We start from the raw sequence: 24,051 nt of genomic DNA, 5'->3' as shown, positions 1-24,051 counted from the left end.
TCAACTCAGGTAGGTTTTCCGAAGGGCGGATGGAAAAATGCCCTGTCGATAATGGTGCGGGATGGTTTTAAGCGCCTGGGTGGATCGTCCTCCCTGCAGGTGCAGGCCACATCACGACGATGCTACACTCGGAGAAAGGTAAGTGTGGGGTGTAAGCGCCTATTCCAGACCCCACACTGACCAAATAACCTAGTTACTGGCCACTGGTGAAACGGTTTCTATGTTCATGAATGCTACTCGGTGTGGATGATTAGTCTCCGCCATCAGTATGCGACGAGGATACTTTTGGAGGTCACATGTGTATCCTTGTTTATTTTCGCTGTCTATTTGGCTGACCCGTTATTGCGGATATCCGGAGTTGGTTTTCTTTCCTCATGTCGAGCGTGCTTTTCGCCCAGTAGTAAAAAGAATTAAGTAAACGTATGACAGAAACTTAAGGACTATTAAAACGAATATTCCTACTTCTCGGGTTAAACTATGATCAACCGTTACACTCTACAAAGACTTTGGCAGGCTCTGTTGGCCCAATCATACGTTATGTTTGCAATATTTAGTGGTGGTTCTGATGAAATAAACTCAATTTGAGACAGTCAACAGCACAAACATGTGGCTAGACATATGATAGTAAAGTATGAAATATGGAATGACGAAACCAGCTACGGAATCAAAATCCTTGACGGGCTGTGGCTACTCTCCGCAGATCAAGGATACACTCGTCTATCCGACTCAGATTCTGAGGTCTTCAATTGGAGGCATCTCAGGATGGGTGCTCTCATCTTCTTCCTCATTTTCTTCCTCATCATCCTCACTTTCTTCTACATAGTACTCCTCGTCTTCATCATCACTAATCTTCTCATCCTCGTTCATCTCCCACCCAGGTAGGTCGAGGCTAGACTCAAGAAAGGAGACCCAATTGTTCGCCGCCTCATCGATGAAGGCGCGGCCCTCTTCCGGGAAGGACTCCACGCGGAGATCCTTCTCCACCCAGCCCGTCGGCACGACCTTGACCACCGCATAAGAGATCACAATCCCCTCTCCATGGAAGACGCCGGTGTGGGGAAACCTCGCAAACTTATCGCCCTTGCACTCGTTCAAGGGGATCCGGGACACGCGACGTTTACCGTAAGACCAGGCACTATGAACGAAATCAACGTCGACAGTCTGGACGAATTTGACGCCGGTAATCAAGTAAACAGGCTTGGAGAAGGTACTGTCTAGTTTCATTGCTTCGCGGACTTTGGCCTGGTCCTTGAGCTGGTCGGCCAACTCGTTCCCAGACGGATACTTGTGAAAGCAGTTTGAGACGATGCCCTTGACGACGATCGTCGAGTTCAGGTAGGTGAACACCTCTTCGAGCTTTCCCTTGAAGAGTCGATTCAGCTGGCCACTGAGACTGATGTTGTGTGTGACTTGGTGTCCGCACCTACTCTCCTCCTGGGTTGACTCGACAGAAGGGGGCAGGTCGCTCAAATCGAGGCTGCACAGAACGTTATCGGGGTTGAATGGGTCCGCGATGATATTTCCCACGGCAATGGATGAACCTGGCTTGTAGTTGAGGGACGGCGCCCACAGCCATCCATCGTTGAAAGACTTGTTTTGAGGCATTCTTTTGGTATTATCAAAGATGATTTTTGGGCTGAGGATATTAGGGTTCACTGTAGGTGCTGTGATAAGTGATAGTCAACTTGCAAGTTGAAGCAAAATGGAACGGGTAGGTGAAGCATTATATATAGCAGGTTGTGGGATAAAAAAAAAGGATATCGATGGAACGCCCCAGGCAAGAATAATAATCATATCTTGGATATATAGGAAGTAACCGTCAATTAGGTCAATAGAAAGCAACAAATATAGCAGGCTGTGATGTAGAAAAGGAAGATGCCGATGGAAAAGTCCCGACCTTGGACAACGACCATGTCCCGTAAACATAGGAAGTAACTGTCAATAAATAAAAGACTTCATACCATGTTGTCCCTGGGTATGTTTGTCGGAAGGCCACTGCGGCAGAAAGAGACCCACTCGCCTGGCCTCGGGACCGTACCTGTCCTGACAGATGCCTACGAAATGTTCCCTGTGATAATCGCTATATCCCGGAAACAAAGTAAGTAGCTGTCGATCAGAATAAGGGCTTCATGCTATGCTGTCCGCTGGGTATGTCTACAGTTGGAGACTTTGGATTTTCATGGGATAATGCAGCGCACGTCGTTGAATTATAAAAATAATTCCAAAATTAATAATTCCATTTCTTACCTCTTCCAATATATTTTTAATTTTACTTTTGAGAATTAATCAGCATATACACTCTTGGCAGTATTGAAACAATTCAGAACCAGAAAAGAATTTAATAGTAGAGAGGGAAAAAGTACGAGTATATATGATAAGCTTTTTACACTGGAGTGTGACTGCCCTGCTATATTTCACTCTTTTCTTGAGATCTAATTTGAAGACAACCTAATACGGCCTCCAGTGCTATAGAGGTCTTTCCTATAGCCCGCGTGGCTAATAGGTTAACCCCCGCTTGAAAGACATGTCGAAAGACTTGTTATCAGAAGTTCCGCTGTCCGAGGACCTCTTGTCGGCAGGGCTTTTTTCAGAAGACTTGTTATCAGACGACTTGTAGTCAGAAGACTTCTTGTCGGAAGATTTGTTGCTGTTGTCGGAAGACTCGTAGTCAGGCATGTTACCTAGTAGTATAGGTGAGGAACCCTGATGCTGAGGAGTATCATGGTATGCTTTAGATGGTGTGCTGAGCAATAGTAGATTTGCAGGTGGGAATGAGACAGGTCAGGTCAGCAGCATATATAGCGGGCTGTACTGTAGAAGTGAAAAATTCCGACGAGAAAGACCTGGCCGGAGACAATGGCCATGTCACACAGACATGGGAAGGAACCCTCCATCAGTACTCCGTACAAAGAAGTTTATAATGGACAAGAGGATCGGTACGAACACCCCAGGCCGCGTTGGAATAGAGGAGGGCTTCGAGAGAGACCGCCGAGGAAGTAGCATTTCGATGGATGTGCACGTTAATAGGCATGATTATGCTACACAACAACCAATTGAAGGTTGAATCATGACAGTGGTCAGAGAAAACTGGTAAGGCTTGAGGAAATCCGTGATTTCACAAGTAAGATCGATGAGTATCTGGTCGCTCGGCATGGGCGAGGAGGATGGAACAAAGAAGCCGGCCGGGATTGAATGAAATTGAATGAAAGGCTTCGGGATCTTCCGAGCCAAGGGCATTTGAGGAACATCATCTCAATATTTATTAGAATTTTATTTGGAGATAAACCAGTGAGGGCTACGCCCGGCCAGGATGTAAGGCCCCATTCCCTCGTCCGCCGAGAACGGAGAACCCCCCCGCTGCTTCGTGAGCAGGTCTACTCTCTTTCGCGTTTCCGGGAGTGATATTTGCCCTCGGTCGCAGCAGAACTCCCGCTGAATTAGCCTGTCAGAGTTTCTTCGCCGCAACGAAAAGATGAGCACGGGCGCGAAATCGAAGCCAAGGAAGAATCGAAGCTTGGCAGTTGGCCCATTCGAGACCCGATGAAGCCGCCACGCCACGCAAGATGCCCGCCTTTGATACCTAGACCCATCTTATTCGTCGTGAACAGTTAATCCAGCTGCCCAAGCTTGCCTCGCATCCCATCTGTTGGGGATCCAGCTACTTTTCACTCAATTCGTACGAGTCGTTGGAAATTTCTTATGCCTTCAGTCGCTCGAAGAGAGCCTTCGCCGTGTCAGTTCCCCCCCGGAAATCCCCGAGTGATATTTTTTCGATCCACCTCAGTACGTTGGAAAAGTATAGGTATGGTCTCAGCTTCGGCCGACCAGGCCCAATAATGGGTGTCGAAAGATCCATGCGCCTTCAGACGCTTTTAGCCACTCGTAGGCCATCGTTCAGTTCTGGATTTCCAGCTCGTCAGCCGTTTAACGGGAGATTTCTTTTTGAGTATCATACCAAATTTTCTTTTTTTTAAAAAAAAGTAGAGATCCACTTGGGGAGAGATTGTTGGCATCGGGCAGCCATCTCTTTGCGGACCTGCGTGGATGTGTGGCCATCCATATATGCCATCGCCCGGTCTTCCCGGGCGGAAAGTCCTCCCTTTTCCGCTGCGGCCCTCCATCAGAGATACTGAAGCGAATCGCCAGATGAGAAGATCAAATGCACGAGGGTTCTGGCAAGTCTCTGCGATTGAAATGGTGGACAAATGGAATGTATTGGGGACTTGAAAATGGAGTTGGGATGGTTCTGGCATGTATCTGCGAGTGAGACGGAGGATTTCTGCAAGTCATATCACATTGTGTGTCGTATGTAGCAATGACGCTAACCAGTTACCACTTCAGAAAGGCACCACGCAAGATCTTCGTGACAATCCGACTTTCCTATCCATGATATCGCAGTGTGTTATATGACGCGGGCCTGATATGTCTTTCTATAACCCTTGCATCCGAATTTCTGTCATTTCCGCCATCGAAGTCCCACGTCTGGGTGAATTTTGATGATCGAGCAAAAGGCGCAAGAGTTCCCCGAGACTTCAGCCCGGATGATTCTGCAAATGCAATCTAGGGATTGGTCGTTTCTACTGCAGCCTCTAGTAGCGAATCTGTTTCCAGGCTCTCTCGCTGCATTTAGCTTCTGTGTCAATCTTCCTGCTTCCTGTAATTTACGAATCATCCCCTCCCACGCTTGAATTCCGTCGAGTGGCTTTTTATCTAGTAGTCTGCTGCCGTGGAAAGCTCCCCGTGCAGGGTACAGGTTATAGACAAGGGTTTCTATCAGCGTGCCCAATCTTTTTCACAGCCGTATTTATCGGAATCCGTAACCTGTCTGTTGTTGTGGACTGTAGATTAAAACGTGTACCTGGTACTTGACCTTGGTCCGATGATGCATGTAGGGGAAGTAACTTTGGAGTTCCCGTGGACTTGTTGGGACAAACTCTAGATAGAATGTCGGGATTATTTCATTGGCGAGGTGTTAAATGCAGGTCCATGGCGGAACGGAAAGTTTTGACTTGAGATCTGCTGCCACCGATTAAACGTTGAGCTGCGATCCTTTCAATGGAAGACAAGACGGATTGGGGCCTCGGCATGATTGTTTTGTGATCAATTTCTATCGCGCCCCGCGATTAATAAACACACTAAACAGACTAAACCGCCTGGGTTGGCCTCGGGCTGCCCTTTTTGGTCCAATTATGGAGCGCATTTCGCGCCAGTTCGAGCATCCCCAGGATGAGGAAGATCGAGATTCACATTTACAGATGTAATGGTTGGTTAAAGAGACCTTCTCTTAAAAAACAGCCACATTCACATTGTTTCATACATTGTATTACGCAAAGCATCTGCTGTTGTCACCAGTTGGCCTCTTGCATTTTGTTGAATAATCCTTCGCCGCTGGCGATATGTTCAATACTTCCACATCCTGACAGGGGGGAGCAGTTGGGATCCCAACATCGAACATGAATCGCAATTTGATACTCCAACCACCACTGAAAATCACTTGTCGGGCCAGCCCAACCGTGCTCTTACCTGCAGATCCTTGTTGAACAGACATACTAGTCGTCTGCTCCCTCAGATCTATTCACTCAACCCTTCGCGATGACCAGGTCAGCCTTGCATTGGGAGATCGCCTATCTCTATCTCCCAACTATTCGACCATTCTTGAACTACCATGCCTCAGATACAACGTGATTAGTATCCAACCATCCACTCTTGACATATATCCGACCACCCTCCTCCCTCCGACATCTCCTAACGCATCTCAACAACACCCATCCCATCAGAGCAAGTCGCAATGCCTACACAGTCCCCTTCCCCTTCCCCATCCCCGGGGGATGGCTCGAGGAAAGAGAAAGTTCACATCGCAGACACCCCCATAACGCTCCAAAACTGGCAGAAGCACGTCAACTGGCTGAACGTGACGATGATTGTCCTCATCCCTCTGTACGGCTGCATCCAAGCCTTCTGGGTTCCTCTACAACTCAAGACCGCCATCTGGGCCATTGCCTACTACTTCTTCACCGGACTCGGCATCACCGCAGGTCCGTTCTCTCCAACCCTCCCTCCACCACAATCCTAACCCCCAGCACAGGTTACCACCGACTCTGGTCCCACTGCTCCTACACAGCCAGCCTCCCCCTACGCATCTGGCTCGCCCTAGCCGGCGGCGGTGCCGTCCAAGGCTCCGCACGCTGGTGGGCGCGCCACCACCGCGCACACCACCGCTACACCGACACAGCGCGGGACCCTTACGCAGTCAACAAGGGACTCTTCTACTCGCACTTCGGCTGGATGATCCTCAAGCAGAATCCCAAACGCTTCGGGCGGACCGACATCTCGGACCTCAACGACGACCCGGTCGTGGTCTGGCAGCACCGGCACTTCCTCAAGATCGTGGTCATGATGGGGATGGTCTTCCCGATGCTCGTCGCCGGGCTCTGGAACGACTGGTGGGGCGGGTTCATCTACGCGGGGATTCTGCGGATCTTCGTCGTGCAGCAGGCGACATTCTGCGTGAACTCGCTGGCGCATTGGCTGGGTGAGCAGCCGTTCGATGATCGGAACTCGCCGCGGGATCATGTTCTCACGGCGTTGGTGACCCTCGGCGAGGGGTATCATAATTTCCATCACGAGTTTCCGTCGGATTATCGCAACGCGATCGAGTGGTATCAGTATGATCCGACGAAGTGGTCGATTTGGCTGTGGAAGCAGATGGGGCTGGCGTGCGATCTGAAGGAGTTTCGCGCGAATGAGATTGAGAAGGGGCGCGTGCAGCAGTTGCAGAAAAAGGTCGATGAGAAGAGGGCGAGGCTGGATTGGGGCACGCCGCTGAGGGAGTTGCCGGTCTTGGAGTGGGACGAGTATGTGGAGCAGGCGAGGACGAGGGCCTTGGTCGTGGTCGCGGGCGTCGTCCATGATGTTTCCGACTTCATCCAGGATCATCCTGGGGGCAGACGCATGATCCAGGCCGGGGTGGGAAAGGATGCGACCGCCATGTTCAATGGGGGCGTGTACTATCATTCTAATGCCGCGCATAACTTGCTCTCCATGATGCGGGCCGGGGTGATTCGGGGAGGCAGCGAGGTGGAGGTGTGGAAGAGACAGCAGAAGGAACGATGGAAAGGTTACTACTGAAGTTAGCATTCAGGGTCTAGATGAGAGTTCTGAAAAATTAGAGTTAGGTTTAGCCTTTCCATGGAGGGAGATCACAACCACATCCCATCCAGAGAAGCATATGCATTGAAAATCAAGGACGATCTTCCCAGCCCTACACAACAAAGCCAAACCCTCGGATGGCCGGAAGAGCTCCAAGCACGGACGAAGACGATCTCCAGACGATAACAGCATCATGACGCAATGGAAGCAAACGGCGCCCCGACCTTGCCCCCAACCCTGGTTGATTGATCCCGTTTGGTCTGAATGGCCTCGTGGAACCCGTCGATCCCAACGGGGCTGTTTCGAATTCTAATCACAATTCAAAGAAGCCACTCGTGTCCTAATAATAGTCGCACCAAAGTCTTGTATCCACCGCTTGACTTCACCCCGACCAGCTGTGGAACGGGAATTGCCAGATCCGGCTTCTCTGGCTCGACTCCACTCACCCGGTAATGCAGTGACATCATGTCCACTCCCACTGTCACTGCTACCAGGCCGAGGGATATAAAGCCGCACAGCGAGGAGACCTCGCTGGAATCCAAAGCCCATCGCAGACCACTTTCGAACAGCACAACCTACCTACCTACTTTACATAATCCACCCACCCAAGCGTTCACCATGGGATACGACTTCACTGTCTACAGAGGGTCCAAGGGCGGGACCATCACCGAAAGCAAGACCCACCGCGATGCGCTGAAGCGCGACGAAGTGCTCGTGTCCGTCACCCACTCCGGCGTCTGCTACACGGACGTGCACTACCAACACGCCGACATGGCGCTCGGCCACGAAGGTGCGGGCGTCGTCGAGCAGACCGGCCCAGACGTCCAGGACCTGAAGAAGGGCGACCGCGTCGGCTGGGGCTACGAACACGACTGCTGCGGCCGATGCTCCAATTGCCTGACGGGCTGGGAGACGATGTGTCCGGAACGGAAGCTCTATGGACTTGCGGATTTCGACCAGGGCTCGTTCGCGTCGCACGCGGTCTGGCGCGAGGCGTTCCTGTTCAAGATCCCCGAGGGAATCAGCAATGAGGACTCCGCCCCGCTGATGTGCGGTGGCTCGACGGTGTTCAATGCACTGCATGTGGCGGGGGTGAAGCCGACGGACCGCGTGGGGATCGTTGGGATCGGAGGGCTTGGACATCTGGCGATCCAATTTGCGGCGAAGATGGGATGTCACGTCGTGGTATTCTCGGGGACGGATAGCAAGAAAGAGGAGGCGATGCAGCTGGGCGCCAGGGAGTTCTATGCCACCAAGGGGGTGAAGGAGCTCAAGATCGGAAAACCTCTCAACAGCCTGATTGTCAGTACGAGCAGCCAGCCGGATTGGCCTCTCTACGTCCCTGTCCTGGCCCCCGGGGCTGTTATCTCGCCGCTGTCGGTCGCCAACGAGGATTTCAAGTTCCCGTATATGACCCTTGTGACGAGTGGGCTGCGCGTCCAGGGCTCGATTGTTGCGGCTAGACAGGTTCATCGCGATATGTTGGATTTTGCCGCCTTGCATGGAATCAAGCCGATTAAGATGAAGTATCCGCTGACCCTTGATGGTGTCAAGGAGGCATTGAAGACGCTGGAGGAGGGGAAGATGAGATACCGGGGTGTTCTGGTGGCGCAATAGGGGTGTTGTGAGCTGCGGCGTTTCTGGGAGGTGGTTTTATTAGCGTTGGGGGTTGCACATATTGACTAGGATAATATTACGAATGGCAATGTAATGTATCGTCTTAGCAAATGCCTCCGAAGGGCGGAAGTATTCATTAATATATGGCAGCTATCATGTCAACATTGGCTGTTTCCAGAGTTTGAGATTAGTGCCACTTGTATAGCGGCGAACCTGGGGACATTAGCACTGATGCAACCAGAATTCTCAGACGATGGAGTAAAGCATAGATTAGAGACAACTCACGCAGTGGCCGTCGCGAATATCTCGACCCGTCGAGCCCTAACCATCAGCCCCAACGCCAACGCGAAGACAACATTATACACCATGATCATAACCATCCGGATGGCCGTATCTTTGATATAGTACAGAACAATCATCGACGACGCAGGTAGGACCGCAGCAAAGACAATGCTGACTATATAGGTGAAAGACTTGATCTTCCGATCATCGTACCGCCAGGCCCCCATTTCGATGTCGCGTCGCTCCTGTTCCGTTGTCAGTGGTACGGTACGTGATGGGGCATGGGGGGGGAACGGGAGCGCTACCGGGCGATTGTGGCCCCAGCGTTTATGGAACCACGGGATGACTCGGTTGAATATCCACCGCGTCATGTTGTCGATCCCTTCGTGACGGCTGAAAAGTGCAATCAGATCGCTTTCGTTATGGGGATCGTACAAGTTCAGCTCCGTTACTGATTCGAAAAACATGTCCCCGCCTTCTGGCCGGTCGAGCCAGTCTCGTAGCACTGCGAGGTCGCATTTATCGGGGGTGCTGAAGCTCATGAGGTCTCGGGTCTTGCTTAGGGCAGTGGCTGGTTTGTTAGTTGGTACGTTCACTCTGCGTGGAATGGATGATTGGCAACCGGTGCTCGTCCTGGTGCGGAACTGGAGAGTGTCGTCGACTCACTGTATTTCTCGATCAAATCACGCAGCTCTTGGAATTTTAGCCATTGAGTCGGGTGTTCCTCCTGCGCCCGCTTCACGGACTCTTTCAGATCAAGTACCGAGAGCGGGTAATTGAGCTTATTTTCGTCATTGGAGTCCTTGTCGTCCTGGATGATGAAGTCGAGATCATTCTCGAGAATAGCTATCTCCGCCTGGTAGTAGAGAAGACTCTTGATGTTGAGCTTGGTAAAGCGTCGAAAGAAAGATAGCCCCGGGTCAGCGGCGATAAATGTAGCCAATTTGTCGTAACCTTCTAATCGGCGGAGATTTTCTGTTGCCATCGTGTTACTTTGTACACGTATAACTGGGAGGTATGCTGGTCGAGATATTTCCTGTTGGCGATCTATTTATACTGTAATGAATAGTATCAACGCTGCTGAAAACTATTCGCTTTGGTTGGACGGCATGTTGGAGGCTCTGGCCGGGTGGTGGCTGTACACTGTACCCCTCCATTTGAAGTTGTTGTTCAGCGTTGCTTCCCTGTTGCAGGGAGCGTCAGGCAGACAGATGATTTGCTTACCAGGTAGTATCTCGGCTATGCTGAAGCCCGGGTCAGTAGATTCGACAGGGATCCGAGGCTCTGCGTCTACCACGAGGACAGACCTTGCAATCGGTCGATCGAGGTCATGTTGTCCGTTATATGCCCCGAGCCTACTCGGATGACGCAACGGCTGTATACCCGGGCAATGATGGAATTCTGGCCCTCTGGAAAATATGGTGGTCGGCAACTGTCACAGCCTTTTCAGTCCAAATTCTTTGGTCAGTCTGGGCCTTGTTCGGTGACAAGTCTAGAGCGCATGCATACCGGTGCACAAGCAAAGAAGGATCAAGTTTCCTTGTTCCCCGCATGTGCTACTTGGACAGCTGTCACTGGATGACAATAGTGTTAATTGGCCAAGAGACCAGCCAAACAGCTATCCAGTTGCGTAGGGCAGCAGTGCAGCTGATATGCTGTTTTAAGCCAAACAGCGCATCCTGCTGCTCTGGAGAGCACCAGATCTTATTCTATCAGATGTAGGAGTGCCATGCCTATCTTGGTATCTGGACACATGTCTAGTCAAGTGGTTTTGTTCCAGCACATTCACTGGATGGACCCACATCAACCTTCACTGGCCACCTTCACTACCCAGTTCTTCCAGTCCAATGTTTTTGCTCCCCCCATATTTCAATCACAGTCATTGATTGCATTGTCTCATTTTGCTTTGAAAGTTGCGGACACAATCCACCCAAAAAAAAAAAAAAAAAAAAAAAAAAAAAAAAGTATCAAACACCCGCCCGTATCTCTTTGTATTGTCATTGCTGCAATCGCGCCGCGATCCCCGGATCCACGCGGTGAAGTTCCAGTTCACGAACCGACCTCTTCCCCAAGAGCACGTCAAAACTGTCCCATCGAACAACATAAAATTCCGTGCAGTAGGCCTTCCCATGGCCGTAGATCGACCATGTTGCCTGGACCTTCCCGAGCGGTTTGACATCCGAGCGACCCAGAACGGTGATTGCGAACCCATAGTACGGCTGCATTCGGACGTTCATTCGTTTGTAGACTTCGTCGTCCATGACATTGACCTCTGTCTCGAAGTCAACCAACATACGCCGACGCATGAGACTGTTGTTTGACTTGATGAGGACGATGTCGTAGATGAAATCGCATTGAGCAAACTGCTGGTGGCTATCGGGGTGGTGCAGATTGTTCTTTGTTCGGAACATGGAATGGATCGAGTCGGTCGGTTTCTCGCGATCTTCCAAGTGGTGGAAGCCATTGCTGGGCTTTCGCACCACTCTCAGCCGCCCGGCTTGTTTATCCTGAGGGCTACCTTTGGTCACTGAACGACGTGCACCGGGACTCGGATTGTCCGGAGGACTCGGTTGTCCCTGTGAAGTATGACAATCCTCAGGCGGTGATAGAGACGCCTGTTGTCGGGCATCTGGCGCGGAACGCAATATGAGAGCAAAAAGGTTGTCCTTGGTGTCCTTCCAAGATTGTGAGAGTCGTGGCATCTTCCTCGCGAGAGTCAGCCCACTCGCCACCCGCATCCGGGAAAGAAGACGGGAGGCAAAGAAAACACCTGTTATTTACATGCTTGTTTAGATCGTTGTCTGGGAACTGCCTGTGGCTCGCAACTTTGTCGACCTTTTTGCCATGCTTCGCTTTGCCACTGATCTGTGGTGCTCTCGGTCCTGGGATTGTCGGTCAATGGCGGTGATATCTTCGAGATAGGGCGGGGTACTCACTCGAATTTCCCCAGTGCATTGTCGATCTGTCATGTGTGGGCTTTGCATTCACTGGAAGCCCTGTCTGTGTTTCCCGGGCACGGAATGGTTATCAATCGAAGTGAAGCGCGGGGAAGGCTGGCTGGAAGGCCAGCCTTCCAGCCCCCCGAGGCAAGCCTGATGGGCGGCTCGCGGGGGTGTTGCTCTTATCGGCGGCTGACCCTACATCACAGCCAGGGATTTTGCCCGCGGCAAATTTAATTGGGGCCCCCTCCTTGCGCATTCACGGAGCATCCGGCGCCTTCTTAGCGCTCACACTACTTTAGCCTGGATGAGATCATTGAAATCATTGACTTGGCTGAGTCCACCGGTGTAAGATTTTATTAGTCTGCCTTGTTCGCTGCCCAGCATGTTGGCTGTTGTCCCCCACGAGTGCCTGAGGAGATCAGATGCCCCGGATGCCAAGGGCTGTCGACTTTCCCACGCGAGTTGTTAGTACCCGACTGCCGCTGTCCGTGACAGCTGATGATCCTTCCATGCCTCCTTCGCTGGACGGGCGAGTCTCCCCACTGCTCAAAGAAACTCCGAAAGACGCTGCCTAGTGAGGGCTCAGACGCTTGTGCTCTTCTTGCTGGCTTTTCGCTCGCTTCCAATCATCTTCTTTGACTCGTGATCTGCCTTGGCATGCGCACCGACTCAAACCAGCTCTGCTGCTTACTGGCGGTGAAAGCCGCTGACTGTGCTGTCCTCGTCCGTTTGAGTGGGGGTTGAATCGAATCGCGTGGCAACCTTGCATCGAGTCACATCACATGGGCTGTCTGTAAGCTAATCCATCTACAGGGTGAGGGATTTATGCCGGATGCAGGCCTTCCTGTCGTCAACTCAGAATTGCACGTCATACGGATTCATAACAAACAAGACTGCTCCGTACAAAGCAAACTAGCCCACCCCTCCCCTCCCCAGATCCATTGTGGATATCTATCAGGTTCTAGAATGATAATATAAGAAAGGTCTGATTCTATAATACTGCTGTGCAGGCAGCTGGGCTATATAGATATAAAATCAGATATAAATAAGATATATCTAAAGTTATATATAAGATTATATATAGACTGATCCAGATAATTATCAGGAGTTAAGGGCTAAATCTTGTTCCGTTATCATGCCAAGGGCAAGCCCTCGTTCCAATCAATAATATCCTTGGTCCAATACACCCTCGATCAGCAGCGCATCGCTACCTATCTGGCGATCTATCTTCTCTGTGCAGCCAGTTGCCTCTCCCGATCGCGTCTCTCTTTCTCCTTCTGCGCCAACCTAGCCTGCTTCTCCCTCCTCTCCTGCTCCAGCTTCGCCTTGTCATCTGCCCGCAATCAGCCCTGCGATCTTCCCTCCCAGATCAAACCCACCGACATCGACTGACCTTTACTCTGCTTCGAAAGCTGTGTCACCGCGACCGGCAGATCGCCATCCTCCCTCACATACCCCACCACGCAATCCCCGCCCAGAATCGCATGGCATCCGGACTGCAGCCCCACGCTCTCATCCGTGGCGATATGGAAGGTATGTTTCGTACTTTTTCCCTGGCCCTTCCTCCATACCCTGAGATGCACTACATCGCGCACTGCGTACGGCGTGCCGTCCGAGGAATCGTAGAATGTTGTGGACTCGCCGCTTTCTACGCTCAAGATGCCTTGCAGGGCGTGGAACCCTATCCGCGTGAGAATGTTGACCTGCAACTCTCGAGCGACCCTCGCTGTCATGTTGATGGTTATTTCGCCTGGTCCGAGGCAGCAGATCTCGAGGGTTTGGGGTCCGGTCTGCTCGGTTCGTCTGCTGTAAGCACTGCACGGTCTCACTGCAAGTAGTGACGTGAGGGACCTCGCACTGGGTAGTTGTATGTATGTACGTACCATTGCTGGAATCCGTCCTGTTTGTTTGCCCCAACGGGAACACCCCGGGTTCAACGATCGGGGGATGGCATCGTTTGGAGAAAATCCGCCGTGTTCATATAGACTAGACATACAGAGCACCAGTAGACATAACCCAGGGTCCTAAAGAGCCGCATCTCCCCCCCCCCCCCCTCCCCCCCCTTCTCTTATGAGAATATGCGACTGCAGCACATCTAGCAATCCATCCATCCCCCTCCCTCCTTTCTTCGTCAGCTGCGCGAGGCTACGGCCACCCATCCACCCTTGACTACTACACCACCGACGCAGCACCTACCACTACGGAGTATAGGAACTGCATCCGCAGCTACAAATTAGCAAATTGTGCAGGTCGGGCATACATGACAGGGTATAGGGGAGGGAAACGGGCCAGTGGCACAACCCTGCTAGATAGCAAGACTGCATGGAAGGGTGGTTGGACGGGCGGAAACCGCGGGGAGGGATGAGAGCCAGCACCCACACACACACACGCGCGCGCGCGCGGACATGAGTGAGATAGCGTTGAATTAAGTCAGACTGAGACTGGAGGAAGAAATCGCTAATCAGGAAACATCCTGGCTTGAGCTGTCCCAACCAACCCAGCAAATAAAAAATCCTCCGAGAGCGTCCAGTCCCCTCGACCTGCCTACAGCACAGCACAGTAGATAGCCAACGCACTGGGAGGTGTCTGAGTCTCCATAGGGATGGGATATGATATGTACGACGTTGGAGGGGGCGTCTGAGTCTCCATAGGGATGGGATATGACATGTACGACGTCGGGGGAGGGGTCTGTTGGGGCCATTGACCAACGAGCATCGGCGGCTGGCTGTGCTTCATTGCTGGGCAGAACCAGCCCGACATCGCTGTGTAATTCATGCATGCATGCATCTCCGACATTCGGTTTAGGAGACTCGTATCATTTGTAAGGAGTATAAATAGACTTTTGTATTTCCGCGCGGACGGTCGGCCCCATGGCGTAGTTATATACATGCCATGTCGCATTCATCCACATTCACAAAGACATGGCCAGATCCAACATGAGGATGAATGGTACCATGATCACGACGGGCCCGGATTCATCGTACTCAGGTCCCTCACCACAGCGTGCCTTGCCTCAAGCCCGGGCCCCGGTTGCAGAATCCTCCAACGGTTGATATCCTCGTTCCCGAGGATAGCATCAAAACGCGGCATATCCAGGACGACGAAATCCGATACATAGGTCCTCTTGCCGCCCGCAAAATGCCACGCTACGTTTTTGACGATCCCCTTGGGCTTCATGCGAATCGGCTCGCCCTCCCCACACTGCAGGGGGATGATCTTGTCCGTGTACGGGTGCAGCTCCAGTCTCAACTCGCGCCAGGCCTCTACGCAGAGTAGATTGGTGGCCGATTGTGTGTCCAGCGCCATTCGAAAGCTTTCTTTGCTGGCGTCCTCGCGGATCATGTAGACTGACCATTTGTATGATCCGTTTGAGGGAATGAGGGTAAGGTTTGCTTGTGAGGAGCTTCTGACTGTTGAGGTTTGGGAGCGTCGGTCGTCGTTGTCGAGGGGAAGGGGAGGGGAGGATTGCTCGGGCTGTCGGAAGGGAGTTTTCTGGTCGGTTCCACTGCCACTGACTACCGGGCTGTTTGGACTGAAGATCGCTAAGGATGCGGTGCCGCTGCGTGAGGATGAGGAGAGAGGGTCGGTATCGTGGGAGGTATCGAGGTTACCTGTGTCGGGGGCGTCGATGAGGTCGGGATATGGGTCTGTCCCATGGCGTTGTTCTTGATGCTCATTGTGTCTGTGGTGCGCGTCATCCTGGCAGCGATTGCCGTCTGGGGGTTTAGGGTCCCCGGTTTGAAGAAATTGGTTAACCGGACCAACAGTGTTCTGTCCCCGCCCCTTATTCCTTTCGTGTCGTCGTCGCCGTCGAAAGATCCGTCGTGGTACGAGAAACGATAACTTCCGCTTGATGGCACGTCTCCATCGCCCAGCTCGGGAGGGCTTGTCGGCCTCCCCGGGGCTGTCTGTGACGCAACTGATGGTCAGTGGGGAGGAGAGTTGTGGTTATTGTTGATACTAACCAGTGCCCTGTCCAGCCCGGGGGGCGGAACCCTGCATCTCGAAAGGGAAGCGATGATCGGAGCGTGGTATCCTAGGCTCTGATCGACCTCGATACTGATCCTCATTGGCCTCGATGACCGAAGACGTACAAACCAGAACAGAAGAGCCCGGGACAGCAGGCAGCAGGGATACTTTGAACAGGGTTAGGGACCAGGATACCAGTTTCGATAGTACTGCCAGACGCAGGAGCACATGGAGATTGCAGGGACGGTCGTCACCAGGGTCGGGGATGTGTTGAAGAGAGGTTCGCTGGCACCGTCCTCCGCGGTAGATAATATGCTCAAACCTCCCAGCTGGGCGGTCGCCAGAGGTTAGGTAATCGCTTGTTGGATGGTCGGGGGGGGTTAAGGATTGGGTAGAAGAGCAACGCTGATTCCCAGTGCCGTCCAATTGTAGCTTGTTGACGATGCTCTGGGGATCAGGTCGGCGGGCGTTCTTCATTTATCAATGTAACGTGATGGCACCGCTTCATGCTCCCACAATCACCTGTCTGGACTGTTGACGTCTTTGTGCTTTGTTCTTTGTCTCTGGGTTGGGCCAGCCTATCTGCAGTCCGGATGACTGATAGACGCGGCAGGGGAAATCTTCATTCCGCCTGTCGCTCAAACCCTCCCTGATTTACTGGCTTTGCAGGGCCGTACATTTCCGGTGTGCTTTAGTCCTCTGCCCCTGGCTAGCTTCCCTCCATGTACAGATGCACCATTCTGAGGATCCATTCAAGGCCGATTACGTTTGCAGCGCAGTTGATGTAGGTACATTAGCAGCCGAGTCACCCTGATCAGATTGGCACTGCCACAGTCACAAGTGCCTCAGAGTATACTCCATGGTAGAAAGACAGTCGTCCATTTTCCCCCTCCGGGCTCGAATCCTGCCTCAGAACGATCTAATTAGGATTAATGTGGATGGGACAGCACCGGACATTGTCCATTGTGTTTTCCATGTTGATTGTCCGCATCGTTGCTTTTTCGACCCCTTCCAACCTTCTCTCAGAGTTTCCCCCAATCCCAAACCTCGCCAGTAACGCCGACGCCTCGCATGCTGTTGCCACGAGCCGAAATCGCAAACCCGTCCAACTGCCCCCAGAGCCGCCCGAGGTCGGTTACATATTCATCTTCTAGAAGCCTGGCTTCCTTTCCGGAGGACACACCTAACACGAGGTTGCAAGGTCGCACCGTCGCTATCGTGTTGCCTCACTTCTTTCTTATTCACGATAGCCGCACCAGGCGAGACTTTCACAGCAACCACCAACCCCCCATTTACCATCTCGTCCGACCAATACAATATCTCCAGACCCAGTGACTGACCCCATGAGCTGACACATCACCCCAGGACGACAGGACGACTGCACGAGACCTCGCCCGCCCAATGGGGAGACACCAATAATAGCCCGGACTATAGTAATCCCCTCTTCCAGGGCAAAAGGTTTAGAAGGTGCGGACTTCCGTTGGTCGCGCGCGGCCCGGCGGTCGGGGACTGAGCTCCGGTACAAAGTATAGTAGACACTGAGTCTAGACATGCTGGAGTACCATGGTTCGGCTATTAGTGGCATTATTGTTATCATTATTATTATTATGATCGTACAATCCTTTGTGCAGCTGCATGTCATTTCTTTTCCTTCTGGTCCGACGGTCTTTCAGCTGGGTGGGGTGGAACAAAGGATCGGATCTGGACTAAATACTGCTAGTGAGGGAGGACTGACTCGTGGGAAATTGGAGTGTGCGTCCGGCGATGTTCGCTCTTAACACGGGTGTTATATGTAAGACATCGATAAGGTCAGATGGAGATGGAGATTATGATTACTACAGCGATTGAACTAAGTAAGGGGTCGAACAGTGCACGTCAGAACGTTATCACGGCCGTTTAATTTAGATATTAATCTACCACGTTCTACTAGATCAGTAGGTTCTGTCGGTGTCAGGTCGAGACGAAATTAGGTCCGTCCCTGACTCCCTAGACACTCCCTACCTACCGGTACTATACTTCACTAGTCGCAAGTCTAGACAGGGTGGGATGGAGGTTATAGGTTTGTTACTTGGATGAGTTCATCATGCGTGTCTTCTATCGTGAGTGAGCCATAATATACAGAGAAACAGAGCTATTCACATCCCTAAATCACCATGGTGTTGCCAAAAAAAAAAACAGAAAATAGAAAAGATATATCCGACTGATCGCAGTCCCAATGAATCAAACCAGGATAATAATGATGATGATCACGACTCCTCACTCCTCCGATGATCCGTAACCACCCACGTCCTGGTCTCCCGAATAATCCCCGCCTGACTGGACTGACTATCGTGATCGTCGTCGGACAGCCTCGCCGCCGACACGGTGGTGAGATTGCCTTCCCCCGCACCCATGCCCATCAACTCGTGCTCGCCGCTGCGGGTGAACTTGGCCGTCTCGCCGGCGTTGTGATGGTTATTGCCCGACCGGGTGGTCGACCACTTGGTGTGGGTGGTGGAGCGGTAGTCGACGCCCTGGATGCGCAGCCCGTTGGACTTGAGCATTTTCAGGAACGGTTTCAGTTGCGCCCAGCAGGCCGACACGATGCTCGTGCACTGGATCACTTCGATGGTGATGGTTACCCCGCAGGTGGCCCAGGAGGGGTCGGTGGTGCGGATGTTCTGCGAGACAAGAACCAGTTCGATGATGCTGGCGAGGATGACCCTGTTGTGTGTGGGTTAGTTGGGTTGGTTGGATGGGTAAGGAAGTAGGGTTGCTGTAGGAGGTGCAGGTCTGGGGTATGGGATGGACGTACGAGACCCGGGAGAGAAAGATACTCGCGAACACGAGCTTGCGTCTCCGGGATGTTTGGATCCGCGAGATCAGGTACAGTGCCTGGAGGGTGATCATAACGTCGGTCGTGATGTTGGTCGCGCCAGTGAAGTAGTGCCATGCTTCCTATTTTGCCCATTAGTTTGGCTGGAAGAAGGGAGAGAGTGGTGGGAAGGGCTGAGGAGTCACTTACCAGGTCCATGCACTTTCCGGTGTAGTAGTTCCACGGCTGGGGGAGGTTGCATTGGAAGGCGGTTCCGAAGAGGTCGATCAGGGCGACGACGGTGATAGAGGCCTGCACGACGAGGGCGACAAACTCGTCTTTGGCGGCTGGGGTGAGGTTGCGGATGAAGCAGGAGAGTGAGAGTTTGGAGAGACAGAGGCTGATGGTGTAGAGCAGCGAGGCGGCATATTGGCTCTGGTGAATGAATGACTGTCTCAGTACAGATTCACTGTAGTATGGATACTACATACCTGCATCATCCGGTCGATGCGATCCGGGGTCAGAGTGAAGATGTGGTAGCCATAGCCGTTGGCGACGGACATGGACACAGCGATGGATTGCCCGGCGCAGAAGATCAAGGAGGCGATGATCAGGTAGTCGTCGTTGGTAAAGGTACGGAAAGAGCCATACTTGGTGCCCAGGCGAAAAATGACGCTCAGGGCAGCCGTGACGAGCAGGAACCAGTTGGTGACATTGACGGCCGGATCTCGCGTGTCTCCCGAAAAGCGTCCCATGGAGGGCAACAACAACTCGCTGCTGGCGGACGCAGATCGGCGGCGAGACTCATGTCATAAAGAGATAAGGTGGTGGAGGAGGGGGAGGGGGGAAACGGGGCTCGAGACAGGGCGGATCTAGGGCAAGTTATAATAATAGTTAGGACTAGCCCTTGAATGCGATCGATGCAGGGCCATCGGACGGGTTCACAATCTGTGTGTCCAGGGTCGAGGGTGGAGGATGGCGGATGGCGGATGGTGGATGGCGGATGGTGGATGGTGGCACGCCCTCATCCGACGGACGGGGGATAAGGAAGGCTTCTAAAGCTTCATTTGTCGGGGTTGTCCGCATTGGCTTAGAGGGTCGGCAATACACTTCGGCCATCACGCAGGATCGCGTGCTTATCAGCCAGAAAGGTTGTCTGACGACATCCTCAGGCGTGTCAGTTGGTCTGATGGCTGCCGTATCGACGGTGAGACGCCGGAAACCCGACAGCCCCTGTTGCCAGATAGATAGTTATTGTCTCGCAGCCTGGAGGCTAGACCATCCGCTGAACCGCTCCCTATCTCCTGCCTTTCTATCTCTCCATGGTCCATGGTCCATGGATGGGACTGCCCACTAGCTAGATAAATGGACTGACTGGCCCCCGATCGAGGTCCACCACCGGCCGTCCCCACTTACTCTGGGGAGGCCAAGCAATAATCTCCTGTCGTGCCCTCCCCGAGTCCCCTTCAGTTCCACGGTTCCATGCATGCATGTACCATCAGCACTAGGGTCATGCGAATCACCGGCCCATCCTTCTGCCATGCGACTTTAGGGGAAAGGATCCCCGTCCGACTCGGTTGTGTTGCGAACAACAGCCGGCCTAACTGCGCACGTACGTACATGCGACCACGCGTAGCAGCAGCGAAGGGAGGCCTGAATCCCGCGAGTCAGGATGGGATCCATGCTAGAGAAATGAGAAATGCGAAATGCGACCGGTCCGAATACCTACAGGGTACCACCCTCCAAGGTGCTGTGCCGCAGTACCGTTGAATGTCCGCTACCCCCCCGTCTTGCCACTCTCTTTCTCCCAGCCCTCCTCCTGTCAGTGCCGCGTGTCAGTTGTAGCTTATCTAGCACTTGTACTCTAGCCCTCCTCCGCCCGGGGTCATCCCGATGGCCTCCACCAGCGCTGGCCCTAGCACAGGTCTAACAGGCTGACTTGACCCGCTCGGGAAAGCTTGCCGTTACACACCTCAGCCTCTGTGACTGTTCTCGCTCCTTGTTTGGATCAATGCCCCTGTCCTCGTCTCCCCTCCCCTCCCATATCTCAGCCCTGAAACAGCTGCGTGTGTCCGATGCATCCCTGCCTGGATAGTCGCTCGGCATGCTAAACAGCAGCACTAGGTCCGGTAGTGGCGTTAGCATTCTGTACCTGCAATAACTGTTTTGATCTTTTCTGCATCTCGGTGAATATTGCAGCTGCTGCGCTGGCCGTGCGAGTATATTAGGCTGTTGCTCCGTCCGTCTGCCCAGTCCCTCACGCCGGTCGCGATCGTCGCAACCAAATTTCACCATGGAGTCGTACGAACTGAAACACCGGGCTACCACGGCCAACCGTGACGTGCCTGATGGGGGCAACCTCAGGGATGCCCGCGATGACATGGACCTCGCTCGGCTGGGCAAGAAACCGGTCCTCAAGGTATGCAGCGTATCCTCCGCGGTGACAGCCTCGACTAACCCGTCCGGCTGGTCCTTTGCAGCGAACCTTTGGCATTCTCTCCCTGATCGGATTCAGTTGTACCATCCTGGGTACATGGGAGGGTATCTTATCGTAAGGCTTGACTCGATCTCTCTGCCCTCTAATACTGCTAACATGAGGATAGGACCTTCACCATCCCTCTCGAGAAGTCGGTCCCCCCGGAACACCTCAAGCACACATGATCAGCGCTGACGGGAAACAGTGGTGGCTCTGCGGGTGCCGTATACTCCTTTCTCTTTGCATGGACGGGCACAGGCTGTACCTTTGTGCTTCTATCGGAGCTGGCCTCCATGTAAGTCGTTGTGGATGGGGATAGCTAGACTCCGTGTTCTGACCTTCCAGGGCGCCGACATCCGGAGGCCAATACCACTGGTGCGCCATGCTGGCACCGCCGCGATACATGAAATTCCTCAGCTACATCTCCGGTACGCTTCTCCCTGCCCGTGTCGCGATAGCCTTACTGACCCGTCGCAGGATGGTTGACTGTCATCGGATGGCAAGCCGGGTTCGCGTCATCGGCCTACATGGCCGGTACGGAGATCCAGGGTGCAATGGTTCTGGGCAATTCGCTTTACAAAGCGCAAGGATACCAAGGCACACTGCTCATGTGGGCCGTGGTTGTGGTCGGCCTAGGAGTCAATCTCATCGGCGGACGGTTCCTGTCTCGCCTGGAGTCCTCCATCCTCATCATCCACATCCTGGGGTACTTCGCCGTGCTTATTACGATCACCTACATGGCCGACCACAAGTCCGCCAAGGACGTCTTCACGGCATTCAACAACGGCGGAGATCTCTACACGGACGGCCTATCCTTCTTCGTGGGTATGACCGGATGTGTGTTCGCCTTCGCTGGCGGTGACGCCGCTGTGCATGTCGGTCTCCTCTTCCATCCCCAGGCTCCCTCCCCTCGCCACCCACTAACCGTCAATAGATGGCTGAAGAAGTCAACAACGCCTCCGTCGCAATCCCCCGATCCATCATGCTCACTGTCGTCATCAACGGCACCCTCGGTTTCTCCATGCTGATCGCCGCCCTCTTCTGCATGGGCAGCCTCGAAGCCGCACTCAAAACACCAACGGGATACCCGTTCATGGAAATCTTCCAACAAGCGACCGGCTCCTCTGCTGGAGCTCTCGGGTTGACCTCCATTCTGGTTATCATCGGCATCTTCGCCGCACTGGGCATGTTAACGGCCACCTCCCGTCAATTCTGGTCCTTTGCCCGAGACCGTGGCGTTCCCGGGTGGCGCTTCTGGAGTCACGTACGTCCTGCCTCTTCTCTTCCCCTCTCTCTTCCCCTTCCCCCGCAAGCCCTAACTTGAACCTCCAGGTCTCCACCCGCAACTTCCTCCCCACCTACTCTATCTACCTCACGATGACAATCTGCTGCCTCCTGGGCCTAATCAACATCGGTTCCGCCCTCGCCCTAAACGACATCGTCTCCATGGCCGTCTCTGGCCTCTACACCTCGTACCTGATCGTCGCTGTGCTGCTCTTCTGGCGTCGGGCGACCGGCGCCATCGCCCCCTACAGCGACAGCGAAGACATGGTTGTCAACGTCCCCGGCGCAAAGCTCATGTGGGGTCCCTTCCGTATCCCCGGTATCTGGGGCATCTTGATCAACGGCTACGCGATCATCTATATCCTCATCGTCATCTTCTTCAGCTACTGGCCCACTGCCCTGCCGGTTACCGTCAGTGGAATGAATTATAGTGTGGTGGGGACGATGGGGACGGTTATTTTGGCGGTGGTTTATTATGTTGTTCGTGCGAGACATGTATATACGGGTCCGATTGTTGAGATTTCGTGAGGGTGAGATGAGAGGGATGGGGGTGGTAAGTGGTAAGGAAGGTGGGCGAGGGTGACGCGAAAGGGGTGGTTCCCCCTGCTTCTGCTTTGCTTTCTTATTTTCCGGTGCATCTAACCTGTCGAGAGCATTTCCGGTGTTGAGAATTGTATATAAAAGGTTTAGTCACTATCTTTTTCTAATGTCAGCATATTCTACTCTGTTTGTGAATGCGTTGCTGAATCTGTGTGTACTCGAACAGCTCATAAGCTCAAATTAGCTCAGTACTGCAGAATTCATAGCCCTCGGCTTCATTCTTGTCCGGACATCCAATGTTCTCCAATTCCAATTGTCCGTCCAACGTGCCACCACTACCCCCCTACAGGGATGGACGTGCCGGTAGAATTGTGGCGTTTTCATCGGTGGCAATCGATATGGCACGATATCCTATATCTATATCTCGATACTAACCAGCCGGTGTTAAAATACCGTTTTATTGCTGAACGAATGGCACATCTTCCTCTACATCATGATGTGGCGGCCTGGTCATTTCATTAACTAAAGCCGCGGGTGAAGAGCGGTATGCGGGCACGGGAGATATATTTAAAACCGGCCAAGCCACATTCGCTGTTTCTGATCATATGTGTTTATCCAATAGTCCCTCAGGTTGGGATCCCGTAATAACTGCTCAGATTCCTTAGGAACAGGAGATTGATTGATTTGGTTATTTTATACAGATTGGAGATATTGAAGCAAGTGACCGTATCTTGCGCGAAGTAAGCCTGTCCCTAGACCAATTGAGGATGGAGTTGTTTGCTTGGCTTATGATGTTAAAGTTATGAGCCCACTTCATCAGCAAAGGGGCTGTGGTTTAGTGGTATAATATTCCCTTAGCATGGGAGAGGTCCGGGGTTCGATTCCCCGCAGCTCCAGCTGTTTCTTTTTGTTTTCTTTTTGTCCCTTTGATATGGCCGTCGGGAGAGTGAGGGGTGCAGTGGAGTGAGTGGATCCGCTCTTTCTGTGCTGATTTATGT

At 52.8% G+C, this 24,051-nt stretch overlaps 9 protein-coding genes and 1 non-coding gene across 10 annotated transcripts; 4 read left to right on the top strand and 6 right to left on the bottom strand.

The window, feature by feature from the left end:
• Positions 1-726: 726 nt before the first annotated feature.
• On the bottom strand, positions 727-1,605 carry BO70DRAFT_403540 (uncharacterized protein; the record flags this gene model as incomplete). The annotated part of the gene is made up of 1 exon (XM_025547043.1): positions 727-1,605. The coding sequence occupies one exon, from the start codon at positions 1,603-1,605 to the stop codon at positions 727-729; it is 879 nt and encodes a 292-aa protein (XP_025399832.1).
• A 4,063-nt stretch (positions 1,606-5,668) lies between these two features.
• On the top strand, positions 5,669-7,371 carry BO70DRAFT_24451 (acyl-CoA desaturase). The gene is made up of 2 exons (XM_025538809.1): positions 5,669-6,035; positions 6,086-7,371. The coding sequence occupies exons 1-2, from the start codon at positions 5,789-5,791 to the stop codon at positions 7,126-7,128; spliced, it is 1,290 nt and encodes a 429-aa protein (XP_025399831.1). The 5' UTR covers positions 5,669-5,788; the 3' UTR covers positions 7,129-7,371.
• Positions 7,372-7,568: 197 nt separating this feature from the next.
• On the top strand, positions 7,569-8,768 carry BO70DRAFT_361509 (NAD(P)-dependent alcohol dehydrogenase; the record flags this gene model as incomplete). The annotated part of the gene is made up of 1 exon (XM_025543056.1): positions 7,569-8,768. The coding sequence occupies exon 1, from the start codon at positions 7,615-7,617 to the stop codon at positions 8,764-8,766; it is 1,152 nt and encodes a 383-aa protein (XP_025399830.1). The 5' UTR covers positions 7,569-7,614.
• A 279-nt stretch (positions 8,769-9,047) lies between these two features.
• BO70DRAFT_290488 (uncharacterized protein) lies at positions 9,048-10,033 on the bottom strand (the record flags this gene model as incomplete). The annotated part of the gene is made up of 3 exons (XM_025539350.1): positions 9,048-9,293; positions 9,354-9,619; positions 9,715-10,033. The coding sequence occupies 3 exons, from the start codon at positions 10,031-10,033 to the stop codon at positions 9,048-9,050; spliced, it is 831 nt and encodes a 276-aa protein (XP_025399829.1).
• A 1,012-nt stretch (positions 10,034-11,045) lies between these two features.
• Positions 11,046-12,289, bottom strand: BO70DRAFT_428695 (retropepsin-like aspartic protease; the record flags this gene model as incomplete). The annotated part of the gene is made up of 3 exons (XM_025548005.1): positions 11,985-12,289; positions 11,830-11,930; positions 11,046-11,750 (listed from the first exon to the last, which is right to left on the bottom strand). The coding sequence occupies exons 1-3, from the start codon at positions 12,001-12,003 to the stop codon at positions 11,046-11,048; spliced, it is 825 nt and encodes a 274-aa protein (XP_025399828.1). The 5' UTR covers positions 12,004-12,289.
• Positions 12,290-13,088: 799 nt separating this feature from the next.
• BO70DRAFT_361507 (uncharacterized protein) lies at positions 13,089-13,928 on the bottom strand. Its single transcript, XM_025543055.1, has one exon. The coding sequence runs from the start codon at positions 13,721-13,723 to the stop codon at positions 13,334-13,336; it is 390 nt and encodes a 129-aa protein (XP_025399827.1). The 5' UTR covers positions 13,724-13,928; the 3' UTR covers positions 13,089-13,333.
• A 1,020-nt stretch (positions 13,929-14,948) lies between these two features.
• On the bottom strand, positions 14,949-16,436 carry BO70DRAFT_395830 (retropepsin-like aspartic protease; the record flags this gene model as incomplete). The annotated part of the gene is made up of 2 exons (XM_025546569.1): positions 14,949-15,898; positions 15,956-16,436. The coding sequence occupies 2 exons, from the start codon at positions 16,434-16,436 to the stop codon at positions 14,949-14,951; spliced, it is 1,431 nt and encodes a 476-aa protein (XP_025399826.1).
• Positions 16,437-18,123: 1,687 nt separating this feature from the next.
• BO70DRAFT_428692 (uncharacterized protein) lies at positions 18,124-19,508 on the bottom strand (the record flags this gene model as incomplete). The annotated part of the gene is made up of 4 exons (XM_025548004.1): positions 18,124-18,662; positions 18,754-18,896; positions 18,964-19,188; positions 19,245-19,508. The coding sequence occupies 4 exons, from the start codon at positions 19,506-19,508 to the stop codon at positions 18,206-18,208; spliced, it is 1,089 nt and encodes a 362-aa protein (XP_025399825.1). The 3' UTR covers positions 18,124-18,205.
• A 1,538-nt stretch (positions 19,509-21,046) lies between these two features.
• Positions 21,047-23,041, top strand: BO70DRAFT_290659 (putative GABA permease; the record flags this gene model as incomplete). The annotated part of the gene is made up of 8 exons (XM_025539362.1): positions 21,047-21,172; positions 21,234-21,304; positions 21,357-21,380; positions 21,435-21,524; positions 21,575-21,657; positions 21,707-22,104; positions 22,164-22,493; positions 22,562-23,041. The coding sequence occupies 8 exons, from the start codon at positions 21,047-21,049 to the stop codon at positions 23,039-23,041; spliced, it is 1,602 nt and encodes a 533-aa protein (XP_025399824.1).
• Positions 23,042-23,877: 836 nt separating this feature from the next.
• BO70DRAFT_t154 lies at positions 23,878-23,949 on the top strand. The gene has a single exon. It is a non-coding gene; the product is annotated as a tRNA-Ala (tRNA).
• Positions 23,950-24,051: the final 102 nt, after the last annotated feature.

Source organism: Aspergillus heteromorphus (genome assembly GCF_003184545.1).
Source record: "Aspergillus heteromorphus CBS 117.55 chromosome Unknown BO70scaffold_10, whole genome shotgun sequence".
In the NCBI taxonomy this organism is placed as follows: Eukaryota; Fungi; Ascomycota; class Eurotiomycetes; order Eurotiales; family Aspergillaceae; genus Aspergillus; species Aspergillus heteromorphus.
The sequence above is the reverse complement of the archived record's forward strand: the minus strand, read 5'-3'. Positions and strand labels throughout refer to the sequence as shown.

Coding starts and splice junctions, on each gene's coding strand:
- BO70DRAFT_361507 (XM_025543055.1), bottom strand. CDS start 13,723: ATGACAGCGAGGGTCGCTCGAGAGTTGCAGGTCAACATTCTCACGCGG.
- BO70DRAFT_24451 (XM_025538809.1), top strand. CDS start 5,789: ATGCCTACACAGTCCCCTTCCCCTTCCCCATCCCCGGGGGATGGCTCG. Junction 6,036..6,085: donor CGGACTCGGCATCACCGCAG/GTCCGTTCTCTC, acceptor CCCCCAGCACAG/GTTACCACCGACTCTGGTCC.